This window comes from Tinamus guttatus, unplaced genomic scaffold (assembly GCF_059628265.1).
Source record: "Tinamus guttatus ecotype Peru unplaced genomic scaffold, ASM5962826v1 Tinamus_guttatus_pri_ptg000927l, whole genome shotgun sequence".
NCBI classification, from domain to species: domain Eukaryota; kingdom Metazoa; phylum Chordata; class Aves; order Tinamiformes; family Tinamidae; genus Tinamus; species Tinamus guttatus.
The window spans coordinates 622269-648276 of record NW_028289461.1 but is presented as its reverse complement, the minus strand read 5'-3'; the positions used below and the strand labels follow the sequence as shown (position 1 = coordinate 648276).

At 44.7% G+C, this 26008-nt stretch overlaps 1 protein-coding gene across 5 annotated transcripts in view; it reads right to left on the bottom strand.

Moving 5' to 3' along the window:
• Window positions 1-4679: 4679 nt before the first annotated feature.
• The window catches only part of MYO7B (myosin VIIB), a 37477-nt gene continuing 16148 nt past the window's right edge, over window positions 4680-26008 (bottom strand). The window contains exons 20-48 of one of the 5 annotated variants that reach the window (XM_088538100.1): window positions 25546-25764; window positions 24791-24886; window positions 23446-23625; window positions 22520-22729; window positions 22028-22195; window positions 21690-21770; window positions 21337-21464; window positions 21090-21216; window positions 19892-20011; window positions 19108-19281; window positions 18432-18659; window positions 18022-18189; window positions 17292-17409; window positions 17063-17189; window positions 16298-16467; window positions 15438-15619; window positions 14687-14814; window positions 13927-14084; window positions 13299-13452; window positions 11570-11725; window positions 10488-10593; window positions 10254-10367; window positions 9667-9754; window positions 8427-8533; window positions 8136-8321; window positions 7217-7333; window positions 6436-6519; window positions 5575-5694; window positions 4680-4877 (exon numbers count right to left, since the gene is read on the bottom strand). In XM_088538100.1, the coding sequence (XP_088394226.1) occupies window positions 4794-4877; window positions 5575-5694; window positions 6436-6519; window positions 7217-7333; window positions 8136-8321; window positions 8427-8533; window positions 9667-9754; window positions 10254-10367; window positions 10488-10593; window positions 11570-11725; window positions 13299-13452; window positions 13927-14084; window positions 14687-14814; window positions 15438-15619; window positions 16298-16467; window positions 17063-17189; window positions 17292-17409; window positions 18022-18189; window positions 18432-18659; window positions 19108-19281; window positions 19892-20011; window positions 21090-21216; window positions 21337-21464; window positions 21690-21770; window positions 22028-22195; window positions 22520-22729; window positions 23446-23625; window positions 24791-24886; window positions 25546-25764 (4098 nt within the window). In that variant the 3' untranslated portion in view covers window positions 4680-4793. Of the gene's footprint in view, window positions 4878-5574; window positions 5695-6435; window positions 6520-7216; window positions 7334-8135; window positions 8322-8426; window positions 8534-9666; window positions 9755-10253; window positions 10368-10487; window positions 10594-11569; window positions 11726-13298; window positions 13453-13926; window positions 14085-14686; window positions 14815-15437; window positions 15620-16297; window positions 16468-17062; window positions 17190-17291; window positions 17410-18021; window positions 18190-18431; window positions 18660-19107; window positions 19282-19891; window positions 20012-21089; window positions 21217-21336; window positions 21465-21689; window positions 21771-22014; window positions 22196-22519; window positions 22730-23445; window positions 23626-24790; window positions 24899-25545; window positions 25765-26008 lie in introns of all 5 variants that reach the window. The other 4 variants (XM_088538101.1, XM_010212210.2, XM_088538102.1 and 1 more) reach the window with 4 other exon arrangements.

Genomic DNA, 26008 nt, shown 5'->3' with positions numbered 1-26008 from the left:
CTGCACTGCTGCTTGTCTCGCTCGAGCAGTGTTGAGGTAGGGCTGCTACGGAAGTTTGCTTTGCTGCTTCCCCATTCAGCAGTAAGGGAATTTCAGTCTCTATGGCCATGTCAGCTTCTTTGGATTTGGGGGGCCTTCCTTAAGTAGGAGATGACTAGAAAAGGGATAAATTTTGTTAGGATTTTGCTCTATAATTGTCTCAGTCTTTTCTCTCTGTGTCCTGGGCATTTGAACTTGGACGACACAATTCATGTCCTATCCATTGGCACAGCTGACACTTATTGATGTAGTGTAGCTGGAGATCAGATTCTTCTTTTACATAATGAAATCCTTTTGATAATATGGTACTAATTTAAGCACTTCAGTTTCAAATTCAGTCCTTCTCACTTTATTTGAAAGGTGAGTAAACCTTCCAAGGTCACTCTCTAGAAAGTTAAATGACATGAAGTTATTTCTTATATTTCCAGTTTGTAGCAAATGCAGACTTACGCAGAAAAAGCAGGAAATGTTTTTTCCTAAAACTTTAACTTGAATAAGAGTTTTCCCTCAACTTTCTTCTTAAGATATGAGTGGCTTAAAGAGGACATCAGACATGAACCTGTAAATTTTAAGTATACGGTTTTGCCTAAAGGTTTCTTTCTGCTCTGTAGCTTTGCCTACCACTGCTGCAGTTTCACTCATCCTACTCGCTCTGCTGGTATAACCCCAGATGCTGAGAAATTTATTAGTTTTCAACATTCTCAGTATTTCTTTAGCGGAGCTGTTCCTGGGTCCACCCTTTTTGGAATAATCATGGTGAGAATCCAGGCACCGGCCCCTGCATGATTTAAATCTCCTATAAAATGGATAGTTTGCTAAAAGAGCTAAAGTACAGAAAGCTCTTGGTGCGCTTGGAGTAGCTACTACCTGTGAAACTACAGCAGTGGTGGGGTACCCTGGCTAGCTGTGTGCAGATGGGAATCCCAAAAGCAAGACCATGCTTTAGATTCTGGCTTTCCTAATTCAGATTTTCTTTAACTGCCTTGCTCTTTGCTTTGCTAAGTTACCATAGGCATTTAACTGAGATATTCAGCATCCACTGCAACACCTGGGAGAAGAGACGGGCTTTAATCAACGCTGAAACTCTTCCCTCCTCGTGTGACCGATCTGCACTGTAGATTACACTAGTATTGGCTTTTGTCACTGCTTTAGGAGAACAAGTGGCTAATCTTGCTGGCCGTTAATTGATATTTCAGGTAGGGCACATAGATCAGCACGCCTTTTAGCACAGTAGCATGTGGCTATGCAAGAACCAATCTTGCAAGCCTATTCTTTGGCACTTGTCTCACAATACTACTGACCAAGACACAGTTTGTTGTATTATACAGATTCTTCTCAACATCAAACATGCAGCTCTGCTCCTGTAGTCTTGGTTACAGGCCAAGCCTAATGCCACATCTGAGCAGCAGTGTATCTTCAGCCTCCTCAGAGCAGTATTACCTACTTGTAAATATGGAAAGACGATGCAAGCAACACACAATAGGAAATATTCTTTCAGTGGCCACTTTCAGCAATGGAAAATGATGTGCATAGAGCTGAATGGAATTATTTTTCTACTACAGGTAGAGATTAAGCGTGAGCTGGAAATTGAGTAGCCTTAGTAAGCCTTGGTGTTCAAAGGACAGTTGATACCATTCTCTTTGGCAGACTGTTCAGTTCGCTAGGATTTGGATTCTGTCCTTCTCTTCAGAGCATTTCCTAAGACTAGTCATGGAAAAAGGCACCATAGTCCCTGATCCATTTAATAGCTGGATAGTGGTGTTGTCTAAGTGGTTCCTTAATTATTAACTCATAATTTTCAAAACTGTCTTTATTTGACTCCTGCTGCCGAGAGCATGCAGCGAGCATACTACTGATGCTCATTTTGTGAGACGGAGGAATCGAGGGAGTAGGAGAAAAAAAAACTTACAAAAAGTTTGAAAAAAATGCATCTTTGAGGCTACATTTTTAAAAAGCAAGTAAAAGGTATCGCAGTCTTGGAATTTTTTTTAGTGTGTTGCTAGGCTAATGTTATTGTTCTAAAGTCAAGATCTTGGTCAGTAGTGTAAGCTTAAAGGTGCGTGCCTGGTTTGGTTGTTTTTTTCCATTGCTGTAAATAGATGCTGGCCAAATTCATCCTAGGTATCACACCACTGAAGAGCACAGATTTATATCAGGGTTGAATTTAGCTCAGAAGTCTTTCCTTATTAAAAGCTGCTGTCTTATTACATAATTTTATAGTTTACATTTATATTTATACATACTGAATTAAAATCACTAATCTTCACTGAGTACACTTGAAAACAGTAATGCTTTTAGAAATCACAGGATGTTAACCTTCTTTGTATTCAAAGGTTTGTTAATTACTTTATGGCAAGCTAATTGCTCTATAAAGCTTGAGTCCTGGTCTTCATTTTTACAGTAATCTATGCAAAGTCGGCAAATATTGTTCAAGCCTCTCTACAGAGTTTCTAAAGACGCATGTTTTGTGTTCGAGCGTGCAGACTGACCCCCGTACACCAACGGAATTGAGTGCAGACAAACCTGGAACAAATGCAGTTTTGCTAGTCTGTAAAGCACTCTTCAGTGCTGAGGATGCCACAGGCTGAGGAAAGGACTTAGCTGCTCCTTCCTGGGGTTCAGGCCATGATGACCAGGGCTGGATTCTGCACAGTGTGAAGCCCTCGTTTATTACAGTTTGCTTGTGCTCTCTAACCAAAACGTGTGACTATGGATTAAAATTGTAATACTCTACTTGTTTATATTCTTGTAATAAACTTTAATACATTCTAAATCTTCACACTTCATACAAATGTATAAAAGGATGTATATTGTAAAGTAAAACTGGGAAATCACGTTTGCAAGGGTGAGCCAGAGCTCTAGGACCTGTGAGGATTGTCTACGTTTGATTCAGTACTGTGCTGAATTCAAGTTTGGGATCCCTGCTGCTTTTTATGGTGATGTGCTGGTTGATGATGATGATGTGCTGAGAGAAATATCATTCTTTTAGAGGTTAGGCCCTACAAATCGTACTGTGTATGTGAAAAGCAGATGGGATGTACCTGTGCTACGTGTTTGGTAGGTTTAAGGTGCATGGATCTAGAGTGAATACTTACTTTTCTTGTTGAAAAAGACATCATCATGGTTGATTTTTCTGCAAGGTTTATTTAAAAAACAAAAGCAATATACGTCAGCTGCAAAATTTCATTTGTACAGGCGCAGTGCAGAATGCTTCTCAGCTCTCCCTGGTTAGATGAGAACTAGGATGACAAAACCCCTGAAGCCAGTAGTCTCAAAGCTTCCATTGCCAGGAATGGGCATTACTGCAGGAACGGCTAATTGCTTGCAAAAGGATTAACTATCGTGACAAGTGTGGCACTCGTTTAGATACACGAAGTGAGCGAGGCTCCTCTCCCTGCCCGCATGTCCAACGCTCCCTTGGTGTCTGGATTGCAGCCCCCAGACAGCCGAGGGGGCGAGGGAGCCCCGGTGCTCACCTTGGCAAGTTGGAGAGAGAACCAGCAGAGCTGCTTTTCCAGCGCTGCCAGCTGCTGCCTCAAAGACGTCGGTGTAAATGTAAGTGCTTTAAGAGATGTCCAGGCTTCACTGAGCACAGGAGAGCTCTGCCCTGAGGACGGAGCAGTCCTTGCTCTCTGCTGGGGTAAGCATCTAGGCTCACCACCAGTGCAGGGCACACGCTGTACAGCCTCTGAGCAGCTCCTGAGGAGCCCAAGTCGTGTGTTTATGAGGGTCTGTGTGGAGAACAAGTGCTAGACCAAATTTTGTGGCTCAAATGGTCTAATAAACAGGAACTAGAGAAGATCAAGATGAATTAAAGCTATTAAAATTAGCAACTGTCATTCGTTTGTCTCATGAGCGAATGTCTGCATAACTCCAAGCTGAGAACATGTTTATGGAGAAGAATGTCTCTTTTCAGCAGATGTCTGTTAGGCTAAGTTTTAGTGCTGATTTGCACTGAATAGCACATCTATAACTTGAAAGAGGAGCTACTGAGTAAAAGTAATGGACTCAAAATCCAGACCCTTTCTTGAAACTATGTATTAGGAAGTAGTCTTTAGTTTCTGGGTGTGTAGAGAACTGTGGAAGAAAGAAAAGCATCTAATTTAACAAGGGCAATGATAAGCCAGCAAACAGCCCACGAGTCCAGCAACACCCAGGAGTGACATTTATGTTGTGACAGTAACTGTCTCTCTTAGTCTACTGTAATTTGCAGCACGTAGCCTAGTGATAAAAGGATGAAAACCAGTATTACCTGTCTGATGTGTTCAATTATCCTACTATTAAAGCACATTTCTGCACTCTTAAAACTTTCCATTAGGAGGAAAAAAAATACTAATTTTATTTGCAAAGACTCAGAAAAATTTATATATTTGGTAAGAGCACATGAAACAAGGGTAACTTCTCTCCAAAGGGGGGAAAAAAGTAAGAGTGACTCTCTCTTCAAGATTGGAAGAGACTCCTATCAGGAGAGGTTTTCGGATTAGTTTAGGGCTTTTTTCCCCTTTTACCTCTAAATCCGAAGTTTGAATGGAACTTATTCCATTTAAATAAGACAAGTTTGAAAAATATATGAAAGCACATGCTCCCTTGAGCTTTTCTTGTGGATGTATTTGAGCAGTACAGTTCATTCAGTGTGTGATCAGAAGACTGATCAAGAACCACAAAGCTCAGTCTTTTTAAACAGCTGTTTCTTCTGGGAGAGGAAACGACAGGTAGTTTGGCACAGGGACAGGCCACGTGTTCCCTTTGGGCTCTCAGGCCGGCAGGTTCTTCTGCCTGTTGACAGCATTCATGAGCAGGCGTACGTAGGACGTTAGCAGGTCATCCATTTTGTAACCCTGTCAGAAAAGACAGAAAAATAGTAAAAAGAGCTCCACAAGCAAAAATAACCATGTTTTCTACCCTGTTTGTTGTTTTCTCCTGCTTGGGCTTCTCTTACCTATCATTGCTCAGAGGATTTGGCTTTTCCTCTACCTCCTCTTCCCTTTACAGTTTTACAGAAGGTTGCAGAACATATTCATAGTCATTCAACCCAAAATTTATTCTATAACTTGTCATCTTGTACTTGGGAATTGAGGCTTTCCTGTGAGAGAAGTTTTCCCTATTTTTTAAGGTTGTCTTTACAAACTTATCTTTAAATATGAATACAGGGATGCTTGCCGAAACCTGTGGACAGTTGGAAAGCAATGCCTAAAAAAAGTGTTAACACTCATTGCAGAGTGTACAGTCTTACAGTGATGGTATTACTGTGCAGCTGATGATACCATGAAAGATGGATGTTGTAGCCGAGTGAAGGTTTTTTTCTTGATGTCTCAGGTAGGTACAATTTTGATATATGGGAAGAATTGGGGAAATTACCATTTTTCTTTATCTCTTTGGCTTATTTCTTTGCATCACATTCTGTAGCACTGAACTAAAGCTAAATGGCAGTTCTATTGGCGTAACGGTGCTTTTGTGCCTGCGTTCATTTTAAAGTCTGTTTTGGCACCGTGGTTTCGGAGCAGTTCTGGACACACTTCACAAAGCTGCTCTTACCAGAGATGTCTCGCATAAGATCCTGCTTCCTCGTACCAAGTTTCCTATAGTCATATGAAAGTACGTGCTCCCGCTGCTCCAATTGGAGATTTTATTAAAGGGGTAAACTGTTAAAATATCCTGCAAGATGAAACAAACCAACGTAACTTATCTATGAAACAGTTCTCAAATGACACAGACTATTATTTTAAGAAAAACTGTAGAACTAGAGCCTCCTTTTTGTTTCCTGCTTCATATATGCAGTGGATCAAGGCAGGTCCATCCATACTAGTAGTATATTGTATTCTCAGATGAAGACACTTTATTACGTATTGATCTTTGTCTTAGCACGCTACCATTATAGGTACAGTAACATAAAGCAAACAGCGATATTCATAAATGCTTTTGCTTACAAGCTTGGTATGTCCGGACTGGTCGGCTGGGTTAGAGAGCTTGTAAATGCTAAGACTGCAATTTGATGTAATTGGTAGACAAATAGCATTTCCTGTAATGGATTTTCTTCTTTAAAAGCAGGTTTCCCAGTACACTATCCATTCATCTGCCTTATCCTGATCCTACCACTTTGTCCTGATTAACACTTTTTTCTTTTTTTTTTTTTTTTTCTTTTTTTCTCCCCCAGAGATGCTCTAGTGCCAAAAAAAAAAAAGGGTTTGAGGCAATAACATGTTTTTCATACAGAAAGCAAACAGAGGGACTCCATTCTCTCCTAACATTCAAGGAGAATCGAATTGTTGTCTATGAAGTTGCCTATTGTTGTCTGTGAAATAGCACAGTCACTTAAATCCTTCATTAGATCTGCCCGTTTCAGATAGATGGACGTTATTTAGAGGATTAGACAAACTCTGGAGAAGCAAATACTACCTTTGTCTTCTGATTTATTACTGAGACTCCTTGCTTGTTGATTGCAATCAGCACAATCTCTGGGAAGTTTGGCTCCGAGGTTTGCTGTAGATGAGCAACAAAGCAAGATAAGCAAAAAAGTAAAATATGATCCATGCTAAGTGTACAGTCACCTTTAGTAGAGTCTAGTGTTGTTTTTCATTACCAGATCAGTGAACAGAAACCTCACCCTCTTTAGTTTTATGTAACTGTTGCTAAGGATGACTTTTCTGATTGTTTGCTGAAGACTTGAGCAACTGTTGCATAAAAGCAATATCAGATGTGTTAGCTGCTTGGCTATCTGATAATAGCTTTAATGGTTGGATGCAAAACTACCCTTTTGGTGAGAAGTTAATGAGGAGAAATTAAAGTTACAAAGTAGGAAATGATCCCTCCTGGCACCTACTGCAGAATGAGAGCATTAATACTGTTCTGATCTGAGGAGAAAATCCCCAGAACGTGTAAGATTTTACAGCATTTTTGTGTGGACAAGAATGACAAGACAGTTAAGTCTTCCATTCAACATATAAACTGCCAAGGGATTGCACTTGTATTTGCAGTTTTACCCCTTCCAGGAACTGGAGCAACAACATAATCAGTAAGTTAGAGGCACAGTTCGGGAAGTGTAAAAGAAATGCAAGGAATTCCTCAGGAAATGGTGGGAAGCCAGTTTCAGAACACATTGGCACGCAGGAATGGAATTCCAGTCAAGCCCTATTGCTAGTCTCCTAGCAAAGCCTTTCGTGCAGACTTCCAGACCTACCTTGACCTCAAAGAAGGCTGATCCGAATGTTGGCCACCGATACACCATTTTCAAGAAGGCAACCTTGGCCTCGTCCACGGTTTTTCCTTCGTGTTTGTTGTACGCTGCAGTAATGTTCTGTTCAGGAAAAAAGACACAGAGCATAGTTGGCTGGAGATGGGCTAGAGCCAGCATGAGAGCAGCAGCAAGTTCAGTCTTGTGCCTACATCAGCAGAAGAGGCATGATGGAAGGCCATAGCAAGGTACTGGATTTTATTTTCATAATGCATTTTCATGTGTTTCCTGCTAATGAATTGGATGAGAGAAGTCCAGGAGCCCAGAGGAATGAATTCCAGGGAAGAGGAACAGTATGGGATGAAACTTCAGAGAGCCAGTGTCTCCACAAATATTTATCTTATTTTCTATTGCAAAATAGGAATCTTGCCTTGGTATTTGAAGTGGTGGCCAGTGTGTTACTCACTGGATTAAAAGTACCTGCTAACTCTTTCGTGTCTTTTGAAGGAGAAAAGAGCTGTCTGCTATAAGCAGCACACACCTGGTGCAGAGCGACAGATTTGCTGGCTAATCTATGAAATATTTAGGACATGCACTAGTTTTCAGTTTCTCTATGTGATCCTCAAATCCCCAACCCACAACTGACTTTCCAATGTCTTTTTTTTTTTTTTTTCCCCAGGCACAGACATGCAATAGTATCTCCACGAAAAACACACATCAGTCTTCCAGGCTTGTTAGAAAGGCTATGAAAGGCTTGTTAGAGAGGATGAAAAATCCAGATTCAAGCAGCAATGTAACTAGCGTCACTCTGCAGTGCTTCCAAAAACTACCAAATCAAAAGATAATGTGGCTTCATGTATTTCTTCTAGAGCTTTCTGGAAGCAGGAAGGTTAGTGCAAGCCTTAGCTAATGCTTATAATCTTACCTTCTTCCACTCCTCTGGTGAGGCTGCCCGCAGCAGGTTGTCTGGCACCAGCTCCTTGAGGATTTTGGGGACGGCCGCCAGCTGCGTGCGGTCTTGGTTGAAGCGCACTTTGTAAATGAGCCCTGCCAGCTGCACGGCCTCGTCCCGGGAACACTTGTGGTAGCCTCTGAGGTACTTGGGCAGCTCCTGCAAGAGACCATCTCTGAGCCCAGACAGGAGTAGCGGGTTCACTTTTCAGCGTCTAATGGACTGTGTGGCCTGCCTTTTTAGATGCCCTAGGGAGCTTGTTACCTGGTGGTAATGAAAAATGGAATCTGCTTTCAGGTCCTTCCCGGGAATTACATTCAGCCACAGCTTTCTCATGAAATACACCTCGTAAGCCAGAGACACCGGAGCCCCTGAGGAAACAACACCCTGTTAGCATGTTCTGCAGTTCGGTGGTTTGAACCTGGGTGGTGAGTTTCTTCTTAATAATGGGAAACAAAATCTCTGGCGAAATACTACAAAAGACAGTTTCAGGTGACCAGAGAAGTGATTAGTTGTCAGTTCGTGAGCACTGATCACACAGTGATTTGAGATGCAGCATCAGGCTCTTCAGAGATAACAAAAGGAGGGAGAGTCTCAGCAACAGGGGTGTTTGTTGGTTCTTGCTGCACATGAGAGCTGCTGCCTCAAGCGCTGCACCCTGAGTTCCGTTACACGGATGCTGATATGTTCTCTGATGGCTTTACTTATGAGAATTAACAGTGGTTTAGTATACACATCCTTATGCTGTGATTTAAATCAGCCGTGGGGAAAAAAGGAAGCTAGAAAGTCCTTGATGCCTAACAATTCAACAATTGAACTGTAGCTCTTCTGAAATATGCAAAGATCATAATGGTTGAGTATGAAATTTGGGTGAAGTTTGAGTTAATGTAGATTTTAAAATGTAAAGCTATATATGGGGGTGAACTGCTGTCACCTGAGGTAAATGGTTTTATTCTAACAGTGTGTTCCCTTAGCAATATAACTTGGGCTCTAATATCACCAGGCAGTGATCTAGATGGCAGTTTTCTAATGATCCAGGGAATGGGAGCAGCACTGTGTCAAGAGGAGAATTTGCTGATACCTGGTCTGGCAATGCGTAAGCCTTGGACTCTAAACAGGATTTACCTATCTGTAATTTGTGTGCATCCAGCTGCAGTTTGGGATGCAGTGGTGATGGGTTTGCAGTCGGACTAGATGATCTTGAAGGTCTTTTGCAACCATTATGATTCTGTAGTTCTATGATCTTTGGCACCAGTCTAATTTCCAGTGAGATCCCCAAACAAACGTGTTCAGGTGTTCCTCACAGCCCGTGGCGGCTGCATGAGGTCGCTGGATCTTATTGCCGGGGCAGGCAGTAACCATCTATGGTTAAGATAAAAACGGTATCATAGGCCCCTAGCCACACACCAGCTGAGGTGGAGTAAATCCTAGTGAGTAAATGAACTGCTTCCCCAGGTCACACAGCATCTCAGGCAGCTTCTTGTCATGATGACACCCTCCTTACCATCTTTCACAAGTTTGTTCTTCCTGTTCCAATCTGTCACCTGTCTCAGCGAGTCAAAGAAGTAGTCTGCTTCATTCTGACTGATCACCTGGAAGAGGCGAAGACGATAACCGTAGATAAAATAAAATACCAATGTGCCAACATACCCAACTAACAGGCTTCATTATCTTTCCCTGTCTATAGTGAGAGAGCTAAATGATGGCAGTAAAGACAGAGACAAAAGGAAAGAACAGGAGAAATAGGAGGAGGAAGACTTGTGTGGTCTTCATTTCATGGGAGTTTTATTCTGTTTTCTGTTTTTTTTTCCTCCCTTTACCTGCTTGCATTTCTTTCCAACACCCACTGAAGGCAAGCTGAATGCCTACTCTATTCCTAGCCATTCTTATCATAAATCATGACAGACATTGCGTTCTCAAAATCAAGTGCCAGGTGTCAAAGTTTTAGTCTTAAGTTGTATTCCCTCAGCAAGACAGAAGCAGTGGTGACCTGCTATGTTGCTTGGCTTAATATACGATTGCTTAGGTGATCTGGGCAAGTAGATGAGAAGAAGAGAGTTTGGCTACTCTACTATGACTGAGAAGAATTACCTTGTCTGCGATCTTGACAAAGAGGCTGAAACCTTCCCAGGAGCCCAGCTGCAATTTGGAAGCAATGTTCTGACACAGAGTCCGGATTTTGGTGTTTGTTCCCACATCAAATGCCTATGAGATAAGAAGGCTCTTGTTATGTGGCAAAGAGGGAAAAAGAGGAATATTGTGTATCTTGAAACATGCTCCTGCATGAACACAGCAGGTCAAGGCTGAGAAAACCAAAGTTCCTACCTGCTCTGTGTCATTGGGGAAGCAGATCTTGAGTGAGATCTTAGTGTTGTTCTGCAAGATGGCATCAACCTCCACAGGATGAGGTGCCCACTTCCTGGAGCCACTCCTGGAAAATGCCACCATCATCACAAGGGATGTCAGTGCTGGATGAGGAGCTGAACAACAGGATAAATTCCATCCAGAATGCTAGTATTGGGAGCTGGAGAGGGCTCTAATCCTTTACCTTAATGCCAATTCAGCATATTAACAGAGCATAGAGGGTCTTATAAGCACACCCTTTAAAAACTCTGTTCTCTGCAAGAAGTTTGCATGGAGAAGGCATCTTCCTAACCATCTCTATCATCCCTGTCTACATATTGAGCAATGTTTTTCCTTCCTGAAGGGTGAAGACAAGGGTCACACAGACTTCAAGAAGCTTGTCAGGCTGGATGACCCATCGTGTCCCTCAGCAGGACAGTTACTCCAGGGCAGAACAGGGTCATGTCCAGCTCCTTGTGAGGTGCCCTGACGCCAACAGCCAGGTAAGTCTCAAGGTTTTGCTCATTTGGATTTCTTAATGAGCAGAAACTGGCTGTGTTGCTCCTTTCTTCCCAGGATCTCCTTTGCTATCCAGAAAGGCAGCAGAGCCACATCAGCACTGTGATGCCGCTCCATGGTGAGCAAAACTGCTATTTTCAGCTGCAGATGTACAGCTGTTTGCTGTGGAGATTCAATAAAATCAAGACACCTGTGAAGAGGATGAGATGAAGCCGTCTCACCAAAGGAAAGTCAGGACCTCATCCCTGACAAAGGTACACTTTAATTGCAAGCTTCATGCCTGAAACATTTAGCTCTGGGAGTCAAGTGGCTGTCATGTTCAGCCTATCTAAATGGTGCTAACTCTATGGAAGAACAGAATGAAATTGTGACAGACATTTCCCAGTATTTCAAAGTCCATTATGCAACTTCAAAAAGTGAAATGTAAAAGAAAAAAAGTGAAGAGAGAAAAGAAATAGTCTCAGTATTTCATCCCCTGTGATTTTTTTGGTGCCAGATTCATGATTTCTAAACATGCCGGTCTGGCTATATCCAAGACTGTTTACCTCATCACCCTTTGAATTCTGCGACTGCACTCCAGGGCCAGGGTCTCTTTTTGACGTGTTTCCATGAACTTCTGGGCATGTTTCAGCAGGGACTTGCTGGGTGGGAACAGGCCAGTGCAGAGCCAGAGGAGCTGCCAGCCCTTGTTCACGCTGTACCTGTGAACACACAGAAAACGGCCCCGCTACAGCCGCTCCTAATAATTCTTCCTTTGACCAACAACAGCTACGGGGAAGAAAAACACCCTGGTCATGGGACATCGTGCCATTCAGCAGGGAGCAGCAAATCAGCAGAGCTTTCACACAGGAGCTGACAGGCATTTTCTGTGCAGTGACCCCAGCCTCTACACAGAGATCATTCTAAATCCTGGCTGATGAATATTCATGACAGTTGCAGCCTCATGAATAAACATAAGCGCCAGTTTATTATCTTGGCAGGAGTGCCCCTGGTGCCATCCTCTTTGTAAGCCACAGTCAAGCCTCTGGTTCAAGCTCACATTTATTTGGATTGTGTTTTCTCAGTTGTTTGGATTCATCTCTCCCCTGTGATCAAAGGCTTTGCCGAGGACCCAAGCAGTTCCCTGGGCATTTACTTATCCTTACGCACCTTTCTGGTCTGAAAAGTGACCACGAAGGTGGCACTGTATATTAGGGCAGTTACATCTCTTAGAACTCCAGATCAACTCTGTGCTATTTGCAGGCAGTTCTTGCAGCCACGGGGCCTGCAAACTCTGCCAGCCAAAGCCCTGGTGTCTCCCTGCCACCAGCAGGAAAGACTCTGCCCTGGCTGGGAGGAGGTCGGTGGCTCTGCCAGCAAAGCCAGGAGCAGAGCACACTCAAGCAGCGACGCTGGGGTCGCTCCGGAACGCCGAGGGCCGCGAATGGGTTTTGGTTAGGAAAGCCAGCAGCTCCGCCGCTCGGTGGGCCCCAGGACTCAGCTGGATGAGGAGTTCTTGGCTTTTTCCCCAGTTACTTTTCTGATTGCGCAGACCATAAAACACTGTTTTAATCCTATTTATGCTCTATAGATCTGTGATATTTGTGCCTGCGTGAGAGCAGGACGTGGTCCATAGGGCAGCAGCCTGGGAAGGATGAAAGACTCATTCTTCTGGCTGTTCTAATGAAAATATATGGAAATAGCCACTTTTCAAGCACTGTTTTCTTTCCATTCCACATCAGTGATCTTGCTCAAAACAGTGAATGATCTACAGGGCTAAACTGGTAAGAGTACAGCAAGAATGGCACTGGCACTACGGTTACAGACCATGCATTAAACAGCCTGTAAGATTGACTGCATACAAGAAAAAATAACATTTAATAGTTCCCCTCATGGCAAAAGTACCACCGAGTTTAATAGCCTTTGAGGAACAGCAAGAAAGGAAATGATCAAATGGAAGCTCCTATTCTAACTTTTGCAATGACACATTACTGCTAGGAATTGCCACTCATTTTCCTTAATAAAATGAATTATCTTATTAGTATTTCAAGCCTTAGGTCAGCTTATCCGTTTTATAGGTGGGGAAGGAAAGCCTGGGGGTTTGTGTGACCCCTCTGTCCTGCAAGGCAGCCATGCAAGCTAGGCAATGCAACTACTTGGAAGGATCCACTGGTGCTAACAGATTCAGTGCCAGCTCCATGCTTGCAGGATCGTCACTCCGGGATGTGCCCGGGCTTCCCCTCTGCCCCGTCTCACTCGGGACAACCACCCACGACTGGCGCGCCGGAGCAGTACCTGTTCCTGTTCTCGGTCAGCTGCTTCATGATCTGACAGTAAATCTCATCCCGCAGAACCTCCTCCTGAATGGCTGCCACGAATATCTGGTCGGTGAGCTCCGCAGAGGAGCGCGCCTGTTTCGAGGGGTAGTCCCCCATGAACTTCATGATGGGTGGACGCGCCGTCAAGGACAAGCAGGTCAGCTTTGGGAGGTCAATTCAGAGCACCCCTTGGACCTTAACATGAGGGACTCTGTTCAGGTCTGAGTGGGAAGTCCTGGGAGGAAGGACTGAGCCTGTTCCCTGGCCCCTCTCCATCGGTGCAGCAGTTCTTTTGTACAGTATTACAGCAGATTTGTACAGTATTAATTGCTAGCTCTGAGCACATGCAGTAAATCTCTCTCACTCCTAATCACTGTCTCAGATAAACAGGTTATCACAGGCTGTGGGGCACTGGGACAGACTGGGAACCTTTGCTCACTAGAAAAGGGAAACAAGGCAGAGCTACCCGCTGTCTCACAGAGCCTATACCCGCTTTAACGTAGAGGTGCCCTTTTAAAGGGGTTTCCAATGGAAGCAAGTTTAGTGGAGGCAGCTCCTCGTTTCCCTGGGAGTTCTCAGGCCCGAAGGGAAGAGGGAAAGGATATCGATGAAGGCCTGACAAGCCAGGTCCCGGAGATCAGCATCTGTGCACGCTGTCTTCAGCAAGGGCTGCTTCAAGGGCTCCTTGGAATGTGCCCACAGCTGGCTGCGTCCACGGGATTTCTGGAGAACAGCCTTGCTAATGGATTCCTTCTCAGGAGTCCTGAATGGAGACACACGCAGGCAATACAAATGCACTGGATCAGCACTGCTGTGAGCACACAAGTCATTATCACAAAGAGTTATCTCAGGGAAGAGCACGCCCAGAGATGCTGATCTCTCATATTCAGCGTATATCCTCATATAACATATCCTACAGGGAAATGTAGCTTCTGTAGATTCAGAAGGGAGCAGGCTTGCAAGAAGGAAAGAGGATTTAGAAGACTAACTTCCCCGCTACTTTCCAAGGCCTGGGCTATCGCATGCCTTAGCTAGCTGGTAAGTGCTGGAGAGAGGTGAGAATTGAGCATAGGGCCTGCTGCAAGGAAAAGAAAATGTTCCAGAGGAGAGTCGCCCGCTCCTCCCTTCACAAAACCAAAACTCCCACTCCTTCCCCCAGGCAAACGAAAGACACAAGCAGACTATGCACCAGGATCTCTGCAGGCCCAATGTCATGCTTCATTACAGGGAACAAAAGGAAGAAATTCAGTCAAAAATGGGAGATGCAGTTACATCCTAGGCTTTAAGATTGCTGAAGAACAACTAGAGACTTTCCTAGGAGACATACTGCACAAGGAGCAGTTCATGCAGCACAGGAAGCTTCACCTGAAGTGTTCATAAGAGAATTCCTCTAGAGTGTACGGCCTCGTTCTGACGTCCTCTTCGTCAGGCTCCTCCATGTGGGAGTTCTGGGAAGCTGTCCTCCTCTGGTCTGGAGACATCAGCAGCAGGCTCTGGAAGGATACAGCCACACAGAGAGGTCACACTGACACAAGGCACAGACAGGTGTGTAACAAGCCTGCGTGCACTGTGCTGCAAGAGACATGACTCCCTGTCAGTATTTTCTGAGTCTCAAAAAAACAGCAGGAGGAGAAAGACTTGAGAGCAGGAGACCCAAGAAAGCAATTTAAATAGACTTAGTAGCAGTGGCCACTATGTGTGTGATGTGGCCACTGTGTGAGTGGCCAAGTATGTGTAATTTTCCCCTGCTTTTTCTTGTTTTTTTCACCTGTTAGCAAAGTATCCAATATACTCAGGCTTCAAAACCAAAGACAGAATTAATTATGGGCACTGCACACCTTTTTCTCTTAATTACAGCTAATTTCAAGTCTGGACTTCCTTATGGTAAATGGAGCATTATTTAGAAAGTCATTGCTTTTGTACAACTGCACTCTTACCCTTAGAGTCTGGGCTGATTTTAGTTTTGTTTTCAGATATTGCACAATAAAATGGGAGATACAGAACTTGTCTGATTTTGAAGGAATGATCATCTTCCAGTTACAAATTTAATCATAATTAACACTGTTACAGCATTTATCTTCCAGCCTCTTCAAAAAGAGTGTGAAGCTTTTCTTACCAGCAGTTGACTAGATGGTTTTGTGAGAGAAGGAATGATGTAGATCTCTTCTAAAGACACATTCCCTGTTTTGCCTGTCCTTTCATTCTGGGCACTGATCCAGGCAGAATTTGCATCCAGCCTTTTATCCTCCGTGAGGATTAGCAAGTCTCCCTTCTTGAAGGGCAGGATGGCAGGGTCTTCTGGAAACAGAATAAGGAAATATTGTTCAGGCTTGACAGGCCAAGAAAATGGAAAGGGGTTTCAATAGGAATGACAAGGGAGTGGTGTTTTCAAAGTTTGAATTCAATTAGCAATAGAAAGTGTTTTATGTAAATATGCCATATCACTCAGCAACACTTCAGAGAAAACACTGAAATTTGCTCTACTAGCCTGATTTTATTCCACTGAAGGCAATGGCAAAACTCCGTTTGACTCAAACGGTTGCAGAATTTGTGGGTAGAACAGGCTGCAGTGTGTGGAAATGAGCTCATCACCAGTGATAAGTAGGTGGACTTAATATTTACATCATAATTACTTCCTTACTGCTCCAGGCAACTGTACTCCACAGAAACCTCCAGCTTACCACGTCCAGGAAACTCTTCTGGAAAATGTTTCCAGGCAGCCCACTCCAGCTTCCTACTCCAAAGCAGGCTGAGTTCTTGGAAACTGCAGGAGCTAAAGGAAGGCAAATTTGTATGCAAGGCCCTTGAATCCCCCTGCCTTCTGCTCTGCATGGCTGTGCTGAGGCATCTGCATTGCTCCTGGAGCAATGTGTTGCTCACTTGGGGTCCTTCCGCTCCTCTTTGAGCTCTTTCAAACAAGTGCTGTTCATTCTCTCAAGATTTCTCCCAGCTCTGCAGCAATGTTATCAGACCTACCTTGGATTTTTTTCTCTTGCATTGCCACAGCAAATCGTGATCTTTTCTTCAGTCCTTCTAGGAACATGACCACCAGCTCGGCAATGACGACGCTGTTGACAGATGTCAGGACAAACTCCTCGCCACGAAGTGTGATGAGAGTGCAGCTCTGTCCAAAGGATTTCACTGCCCTATATATTATAGAACAGCTTGTTACCAGAATATCTGAAAAAAATTACAGCACTATCTGCAATCACATCCAAGGCACCAACATTTTCTTGTAGATGACTCTCCGAGAATGAGCTCCTAATTTGTCTTCTCATGACTTATCAGTGAGAAGGACCAAAGCGATCAGACTCGCTCTGGATTCCATTTCCCCATATTTTTGTATGGAAGCACCTCATTCTAGACAAAAGAGCACCCTTCTGTTGGAATGACTCCCTTCATAGGAAGGTATTTTAGCTTGCATAAGGCGCTCTGTCCTGAGTGATGTAATGCAAGGCCATGTGCCCTGAGCAAGCCCAGGTTTCCCACAGTGATCCTGTTCAGCTCCACCTCACCTGAGACGCGTTCCCAGCACACATAACTAATGGTGCCTTAACCAGGTTAGTTATCTGGGCCTTTCTTATCCTGAATCGTGTCTGTGCTTCCTTGCACCTTCCAGACTGAGCAGGATCATTCCAGACTCAAACCAAATTCCTTATGGGAAAGGCACAGAAAGTCTTCCTCCCGCCTACATGGAAACCCCATTCTGCATATGGGCAGAGCTGCCTTCCCTGCACTCACCTGTTGGTGTGGATGCCAGTTATCTCTGGGAAGGTCAGCTCAAGAAGCCGCTTTTCAGACTCATCCAAGAAGTAGATACCTTTCCAATTAATGGCAACTATAAAGTGGTTCTTGGGTAAGCTGGGACCTGAAAATGCAGGAATGGCTCCTCATTAATGCATATACACTCTCCTCTATTATCTCTATGTTATCTTTTATCTGTCCTCTACTCCCAAGTTCCAGACATTACCCGAAAACTTTGTGACTTCAAAGAATCTAGAAAAAAGCAAAGGCCACTGGAAGCGAGCAAAATCCACAAGCTGTTCCTTCACAGTCTGACGGGAAACACGGTCCTGTGTGTACGGGGCCTGCAATATAAAAGGAGACCAGGGTTTCCTCAGCAAAATCTTATTTGCATGATCTGAAAAACATTGTGTGTTTTGCACATTTGCATTCTGCGTCTGCAGATAATAAAGAGCAGACGTGATCCCAGAGCATCCCAACAGTCCTCTGTTATCAGTGACATCAAGTGCACCTGCAGAAAGTCAACGAGGACCGGTCTCCAGGTTTCAAGCCACATGCAGCTAAGGCTGCGAGCAGGTTTGTGCATTTCAGATTCTCCTCAAATCGCCAGCTCTGTTTCACACACTGCAGCTGCCATGGGAATAACCTAGATAACACTATCCAGATCAAAAATAATACTCCATTCTATGCCAGTAATCCTGACTCAGTTGTCAGTTGGAGGTTCTTAGACACTCTTTAGAAGACATTCTGTTCGGTGATTTGTTCTCTTCTTTCCTGTCCTCCTGTTGAGCCATATGTGGAAGAATGAAAAGATTCCCTCTCTCCCACTCTTAACTACTTGCAGTAGATAAACTGAGATGTTTTTCTTCCCTTTACGGACTATAAATGGAGATGATGAAAGAAGCAGAAGCAGGCACTCAGAGTGCTTGCAGAGCAGTGCCAGACAAGACTCTTACCTTAGCATGTGCGTAGGTTATAAGGCTCACCCACTTTTCCAGGGGCTTGGACTTCAGCTGTTTCACTGGGATACAGTCATGGAGCACTTTTTGCACAAGCTCATTGTGGATGGAATCTCCAAACTGGATGTAACAATATTTTGCACCTATCTCCACCAAATCATCCTCCTGAAACAATTAATCTGTTAGAAGAATCCTAGAAACACGTCATAAAGTCCACCCATCCTTATTTAACCTTGAAGGCAGTTTAAAAACTCGTTTTCCTCTGTTTTTGCCTGGGTATCCCTAGTTAGCATTCCAGTGTAATGAGAGAGGAACTTCAAATAATCATAGTGTCAAAGAGACTAATAGCAAGGATATTAACCTTTATATTGTTTTGTGTCTTTATGAGGATGAATAAGGAAACCCACCTTCTCACAATGGTACTCTCCAAACCGGATGCCACGAATGATTTGGTGGTAAATGAGGTCAGTGCTGAAGGGATCCTCCTGGCAGTTGTGCCAGGGGGTGAAGATTTCCTTGCGGAAGTAGAGCCGCCAGGGAGCATTACGTTCATGGGTGCCCCGCTCCTTCACAAGCTGCTCGCACTGGGAGATGGCGTCCAGGACATGGTCTCGTCCCCCACCCAGCGACCAGACCTACAATAAAGGAACAGCACATTTACTGGCATGCCTGCTTTGGATCTGAGCGAAGCGCAACAAACCCAAAGCTCCTCAACTCCTGACAGCAAAAAAAAAAAAAAAAAAAAAAAAAGGGGAGCATATATAATATACTTCAGTAATTTATGTATATTTATATGTACAGGGATAATATTGGGAAAGAATAAGTTAGAGGGTAAGGAGAAAGGCAAGGCCATTTGCAGTGGGTTTTCAGTGTTGAAAATGCCAAGTGGCCAGGCAGCAGAAAGGTAAAATAGGATTATCAGATCTGATATCCTGGGATATCCAGGAGAACTGATTTAGTTCTAGCCTCAGTGTAAGTCAGGGAGGGGAGCACTTCTAGAACAGAGGCCAGAGGAAGTCCTCAGCCAGGAGCAGAAACCACAGAGAAAGACCACAAATTCCATGCTGGTTTTCCACAATTTACCTTGTCAAACACAGCAATGTAGAGTGAAAAGCCAAACACATCCTTCAGCTTGGTTTTATCTGCTATGAACTGACAGATCTCTTTGGCAATAGAAGCAGAGTCTGCAGGGACAGTGATGCTCTGGCCATTCATCAGAGTGACATTAAATACAATGGGTTTCTTCTGCTTTGTTGCCTGCAAGCCAGAGTTAAATAAGAGATACAAAGAGATACAAATTATGGAGCAAACTTTTCTGTGGTGAATGAGGAAGGTATTTAGATTTAAAAGCCCCACATATTGTATGCCCTAGTGGACAATCACTAAGAGAATCTCCAATGCACACATGGTTTTCAGTGCATGATCTCTCAGGAAGGTGCATGGTCAAGCACAGGAAGGAGTCAAACTGAGACTTGCGCTTTTGGAATGGGGTATGTGTGTAACTGAAAGGCAGGAGGAGGGCAATGTAGCCCTACCATACAGATATACCCCACTAATTTTAAGAGGATGAGCCCTGCTAAGTCCTTTCCAAGGATAATATTAAGAGTTTCTCTCATGAGATGGTTCTAGCCTGCAGCTCCTGAGTGGATGCAGGCACCACCCTGCGTATCAGGTGTTGCAGCTCTTCATTTATTCCCTCTGTTGAATTTGGGTTGACAGAATAGCCATTAAAGAGGTAAATCTAATAAGTTATCCAGACTAAGGCAGCTTGTGCAATTGATGTCTCCTCTCTGTCACACAGGTTAGGAAACGCAGCCCAGCGCGATCCGACACGATCGACACAAGGAAGCGACGAGGGAATTGGCACCTGCAGTTCCAGCCAGCTCGGCGGCTCGCTCCGCGCGCCGTTGGCGTAGGTCCGTCTCAGGCGCTCAGCGCAGTACGGGGCGTAGCCAGCGGGCCCGTCGTGGATGAAGTTCAGCAGGTACTAGCCACAGAACACACGAGAGAGTTAGGAAACACCAGTGCTCCTTCAACACTAGAAACCTTTTCCAGCTGATAGACTAGATTACAGTATTGCTTATGCTTAGGTACAGTTTTCTAGGAAATTTTAAAGATTAAGGTTGGTGCTTTGGAAAAGAGGGTTTGAGACACCAAGTTGTTCGCATTCTGACAAATTTCTAGACTGAAGAGGAAGATTTGGTCCGTATAAGCCTATTCCTTATTTTTAACTATACTGTAAAAATAGTCGAGAATGTTTATTCCTAGAATAAGGCTGGGGCAAGGGTGGGGGTAGGGTTAGCATTCCCAATGGAACAAACTGCATCTTGTGACACTCTGTATGATCAGGTAAACCAGGAAGGGGGTTAGCTGCCGGGCAGGGCTGCAGATTATGGCTCTTTTCAGTTTCATTAAACTCTCTTATTAAACTCTAAACATCATTAAATTCTGATGGTTGACACAGAGATTGAAATTGGACTTTGGAAGATAAAGATTAGAGAAATAGAGCTTTGCAGGGCTTGTAAGGCTCAGATATCTTAGATGATTTTTTTTTTCCATGGTAAAGTGGATTTATCATTTACCTACATTTAGAAATTAATGTACCTAAAAAACCACATGGTAGGAAAGCCCAGTCTCCACTGGATTTTCTAAGGTTTGCAGGTATAGGGTGTTTTTTTTTTTTCTCTCTCTTTTACTGCATGCGCTGGACTTCAGGGAATACTTAATCACTAGGAGACTGGTAACTGGAGACAGGTTTAGGTGCTGGAAAAGCAGAACTGCAGATGATAAGATTTGCCGAATTTTTCACAATATAAGATGTAAAATGAGGGCTGTGATCAACAACAGGATCCGACTCATGAAAAAGAAGTAAACATTAGTACAATAGTCACTTATTTCAATTCCCAGAAAAGCCTATGAGATGAGATAGTTTCTGCTGAAATCACAGCACCAGCAGCTATGATAGCCAGATAGTTTAGGTGGCTGTAGTAAAAAAATAGTAAAATAAACAAGAAACCAGGGCAGCTGAGGCCTTTAAGCTGCTATAGGAAAGGTGAGCAATGTACCTTCACAAATGTGTCTGAAGGAGGAAAGCAACCAAGGCACAGGGACAGAAGGATCCAGCCTCGAGCGTAGCTGCTCCTGTTGCTGTTTTCACTGAGTTGTTTGCAAATCTGGCAATAGATCTCATCTCTGTAATAAAACATGTGAAAACAACATGGTAAAAGCATTCCCTGTGGCTTTGGATAGGGAGTGCTGCATATCCTTGAGGCAAGGAGTGTTGGTCCTAGAAAGAAGGTGCAAGTTTCTTACCTGATGGCAGGGCGCAGGATTGCATTGCCAATAATGAAATGCACTTTTTCAAGGTTGGACATAGGTCTCTCAGAGATCGAGCTATCCTCTTGGAAAGCCTCTTCTCCACTTTTCAGCTGGTTTGCTACCTGAAAAATACACAAGCAGAACCCCAGAGTTATCTGGAAACCTTCCCTTATACCAGGCAGCTCTCAAAGAAATGAGAGATGCTCCATCTTTCTGGCTTTCAACTCAAAATCTTGTGTTCTCACTGCCTTGGAGAAATTTCCTGTGTTATCCTGTAAGCACTAGGCACAAGGAAGATAGGAGTCCAGGTAGAGACTTAGAAAAGGCAATTTATTTCCAACTCTTACCTTCCCTGTCAGCTTGGAGGACCGTTTCAGCTTCAGGGAAGAGATCCCCTTGGAGATCTTGTTATCCTTTCTGTTGTCTCCCTGCAACACACATTGTCATTACTGGAAAGTAGTTTCATGCATGGCAAGAATGAGTCACTAAGAAAAGACAGGTGCAAAATTTGGGACCTGCTGCTCAAAGGAGCTGCAGTGTCCTCCCTGATAGGGAGCCCTTTGCATTTCTGGTACTTCTGGCTAAGTACAACAGCCTGCAAGGTTTCCTTTGCTTTTCTTTCTGTAGAAAAGCATAAGAACCAAGGAAAGCATCTGAAAATACAAACATAGCCTGTTCCTCTCACCATATTTGGGCTGTTGCTCCTGAACTGGACTTGGTTTTTCTTGCCAAGTGTGTCATATATCTGTGTCATCACGGAGCTGCTCTTGGTGGTGCCACTCCTGGCAAACATTGCTGGCTCTGGCAGGTCTCCCATGAACCGCAGGATAATGACCCACACAACCAGGGAAGCCTGCAATGGCAGAAAGCATAATCAAACACTGCCAAGAGGACCAAAGGCCACGTGCCCTTTCCTCCTGTTTAGATGCACTTTGCATCTACACAGCTGGACAGACCAGCACTCTGCAGGAAGCTCTTCCAGGAGCCCTTATGCCCAGAGGGAAGACCAAGTAATGACAAGGCTTTTGCAGCATGGGACTCCTTCTTCTGGAAGGCTGCTTAATATCAAGAAAACAGTTCCCTCTCCATCCTCCTATCCCTCAAGGAGGATGTGAGTTGTGAGAGCCAGGGCTCTTGCAGGGAGCAAGTTCAGCAACAAGAAGCAGCAGCAAGATACCAGGACGTTGTCCTTGTCGTCATGGTAAAGCAGTGGGTGCCGCAAGGGTTTCCGGATGTGTGTGTGTGTAGATGACCCCTGGAAATAGGTAGCTGCAAACTTTGGGAAGGTGTATTCTGCCAAGCCGTCTGCTTCTTCTTCCAGCTCCATGCTCATGGGAATCATGTCCAGGTCCACCTCTTCCAGCCTGTTCGGCTTCGTTTCCAAATCCTACACAGAACACACAGAAGAAGCTTATATTCTTTCCCTCCACCCACAATATTCTTATTTTTTTTGTATATGCATTTTTGACTTGTCTGTAATTCCTCTGGTATTTGGCTTTCCAGCCAGGGCCATGTTCAGCAGCTACCAATAGACCACTGGGACGTACAACCTGTTGCTCCAGGACACATCCATTCCATTCCATGTGGCCTCCCTGGGCTGGTCTTCAGCTGGCCAAGACGGTGCGTGTCGGAAAACACCAGCGCTACCTCGCTGCTCCCATTCCACACTAATGGAGACTGCTCTGCCCTCTGTCCCACCCTCCTCAGCTGTCAGCACAAGTACATCCAAAACCTTTGTTTTAAGGACGTGGAGTAACTGCACAAGATGTGTGCAAGCTGGAAAACACTGAGAAAGCCCTGGCAGCAGAGCAAGGAGTTGATGCTGGAAGGAGAGACTGGCACAATCCAGAGAGGGTCTCCTGGGGAGATGGAACAAATTCGGAGAGATTTTGAAGACGCGCAGTCCCTAGACTGCAAGTGAACCAGAGCTTTTGGGAGCTGACCTCCTGGGACCCCCCTCAGCTCCTCAGGGGATTTCTGGACGACTTATTTGGGCAGTTCTTGCTCACTGCTTTCACAGGACAGAAATACATTGAACAGAATTGACTCAGTGGACTTATCTAGGGCATGAACGTGACCCATCACCACTTTGCAGCTCAGTACCTCAAAACCCAGGGGAGCCTGTCCTTCTTGGCCTCCAATCATGGAAGGTAAAAATCCAAAAATTTTGTCCACCATTTCTTGGTCACTGATAACATCATAACTTGTTGGCCGGTTGGCAAGAGCATTATTCCTCCTTTGTCTTTCTTCATTCTCCTCTCTCTCCAGAGCAGCCAGGTGTTCCTTTAAACATATAAGTTGGTTAAACATGGCTGGAATTTCATTCAGCTAGAATGACTGGGCGTGAGGATGACAGGTGATTACCAAGGTGTTATGCCCATGAGATGTAGCTCTGCCAGCGCAGTGCCTGATGTGAAACCAAGTGTTGCTTGTGTTAAGCAGCCACCAAGTTCCAACACATCAGCAGCTTGCACTCTGCACAGCTGTCTGTATAGGCTGTTGGCTTATAAGTAGTAATGCAATTTTCAAGAACTGTATCATCGAACAATACTACAGGAAAAACACAACATTCCTAATTATCATGAAAAAATATATTTAAAATTTATGTTTTGTGTCAGGAGATCATAGCAGAATCACAGAATTGCAGAATAGTTGAGGTTGGAAGGGACCTCTAGAAATCATCCAGTCCCACCCCCTGTTCCAGCAGGGACACCCAGAGCAGGGGCACAGGGCGGCATCCAGGCGGGTTGGAGATCTCCACAGAAGGAGCCTCCACAGCCTCTCTGGGCAGCCTGTGCCAGGGCTCTGGCACCCTCACAGCAAAGAAGTTCTTCCTCACATGGAGGTGGAACTGCCTGGGGTTCAATTTACACCCGCTACCCCTCATCCTGTCACTGGCCACCACAGAGGAGAGCCTGGCCCCGTCCTCCCTACAATCACCCCTCAGGTACTTGCACATGTTGATCCAATCTCCTCTCAGTCTTCTCTTCTCCAGGCTAACCAGGCCCAGCTCGCTCAGTCTTTCCTCATACGATGGCTGCTCCAGTCCTTCCATCATCTCTGTCACTCTGCGCTGGCCCCTCTCTAGCAGCTCCAGGTCCCTCTTGTCCTGGGGAGCCCAGAACTGCCCCCAATGCTCCAGGTGCCTCCCCAGGGCTGAGCAGAGGGGCAGGATCCCCTCCCTGGCCCTGCTGGCAAACAGCATAACAGCATGTGCATGTTTGTCTAAAGAGCCCCTCATACTCTAGACGTGCATGTGTTTGACTTGGCCCCTTCCTGAATCTCCTGGCAAATGTGTTTATAAGGAATTCTGCTTTTTACTGTCCTCTGACATACATCACTTCACAGATCCTGGAGCAAGTCAATAGTGCGAAGTGGACGCTGTCAGTGGAAACTGTCTCATTGGGCCACAGCGTGGCATTTCATGTTCCTCAATGCACATACCTACCTTTTCTAACCTCATAGCTTCTTCTCTTGCTTTCACTGGCCCGAGGACTTGGATGAGACGTTTCTCCTCTTCCAAGCGGATATTCCTGGCTTCCAGCTTGCCCTGGTACTGTGGACAAGAGGACCAATCTGTGACTGTTCCTATACCTCTGGGCTGGTTCCCTTCTGCTGTTCATCAGCTGTCTGCACCAGGACTTGCTCCACAGCAGGGGCTGCTCAGTTCTAGCTTTGGCCCACAGGCAGATATCTATGTCCTGTTTGTACAGCATTTAATGCTGGAAGGAAACCACAAGAAGGGCTCCTATATGCTACAGACAGCCAAGGTAAGAAATATAGGATTCTTCTGGCAGTGCATACACAACACTTGCTTTCCCTCAGGAATGGATCCCTAAGAGACATTATCAGGCCCCGATATAGAATGTGATCTTCCTTTGCAGCAGTACCTGAAACACCTGCAAATCCCCTTATTTTTTATCCTCCCTTCTGTCAAGAATATTTCTGCTTGGTCATCTGGGTCTGGTGAAAATAAATCCGTGATGAGCACAGACAGCAAGCATAAGCAGCATCAGCCCACTTAGCCTCTGCTTTCGTATCTCACAGAGCTCACATCTGTCAGCCTGCTAACCACTGAAGTGTACAACAACAACAACAACAACAACCAAACTGCTGTGGCAACATTCACTGCTAGTTAAACATCTATCAGAACCTCATAAAAGCAACATCATGTTCACAAGGCATCTGGAGGGATACGCGTACCTCTCTCTTCATCCTCTGGTAACTCTGGCGAGCGAACATGCCCCTTGCATACGCTTGTATGACACATGCAGCTTTCTTCTGCTCTGCAATCTTTTTACGCATCAGATATCCACGGCACAAGGCCTGAAACCTGACGACAGCAGCTCGGGCTGTTTCGTACTGTTTCGCAAGCTGCCGGCTCCGGATGAGGGCCTGCAGGCGCCCAAAGCCCAGCAGAATCTGCAGCAGGTGGAGGAAGAGAAGAGGTTAATGGCTCAAAGCCTCTAAGATGGGGGCTAAATTGGGAAAAGTAGATGACAACAAAATTCAGTTACTTGACAGACATACTGGAAGGGGTTATGAGACACTGCTACTTAAGAAAATCCTGTATTTTTCTGCCGTGAGCGGCTTCAAAAACAGTTTATATAGCTTTCTCTTGAGGACATTCTAGGAAGTGGTGGCAAGAAGCAACAGTGATAACCTG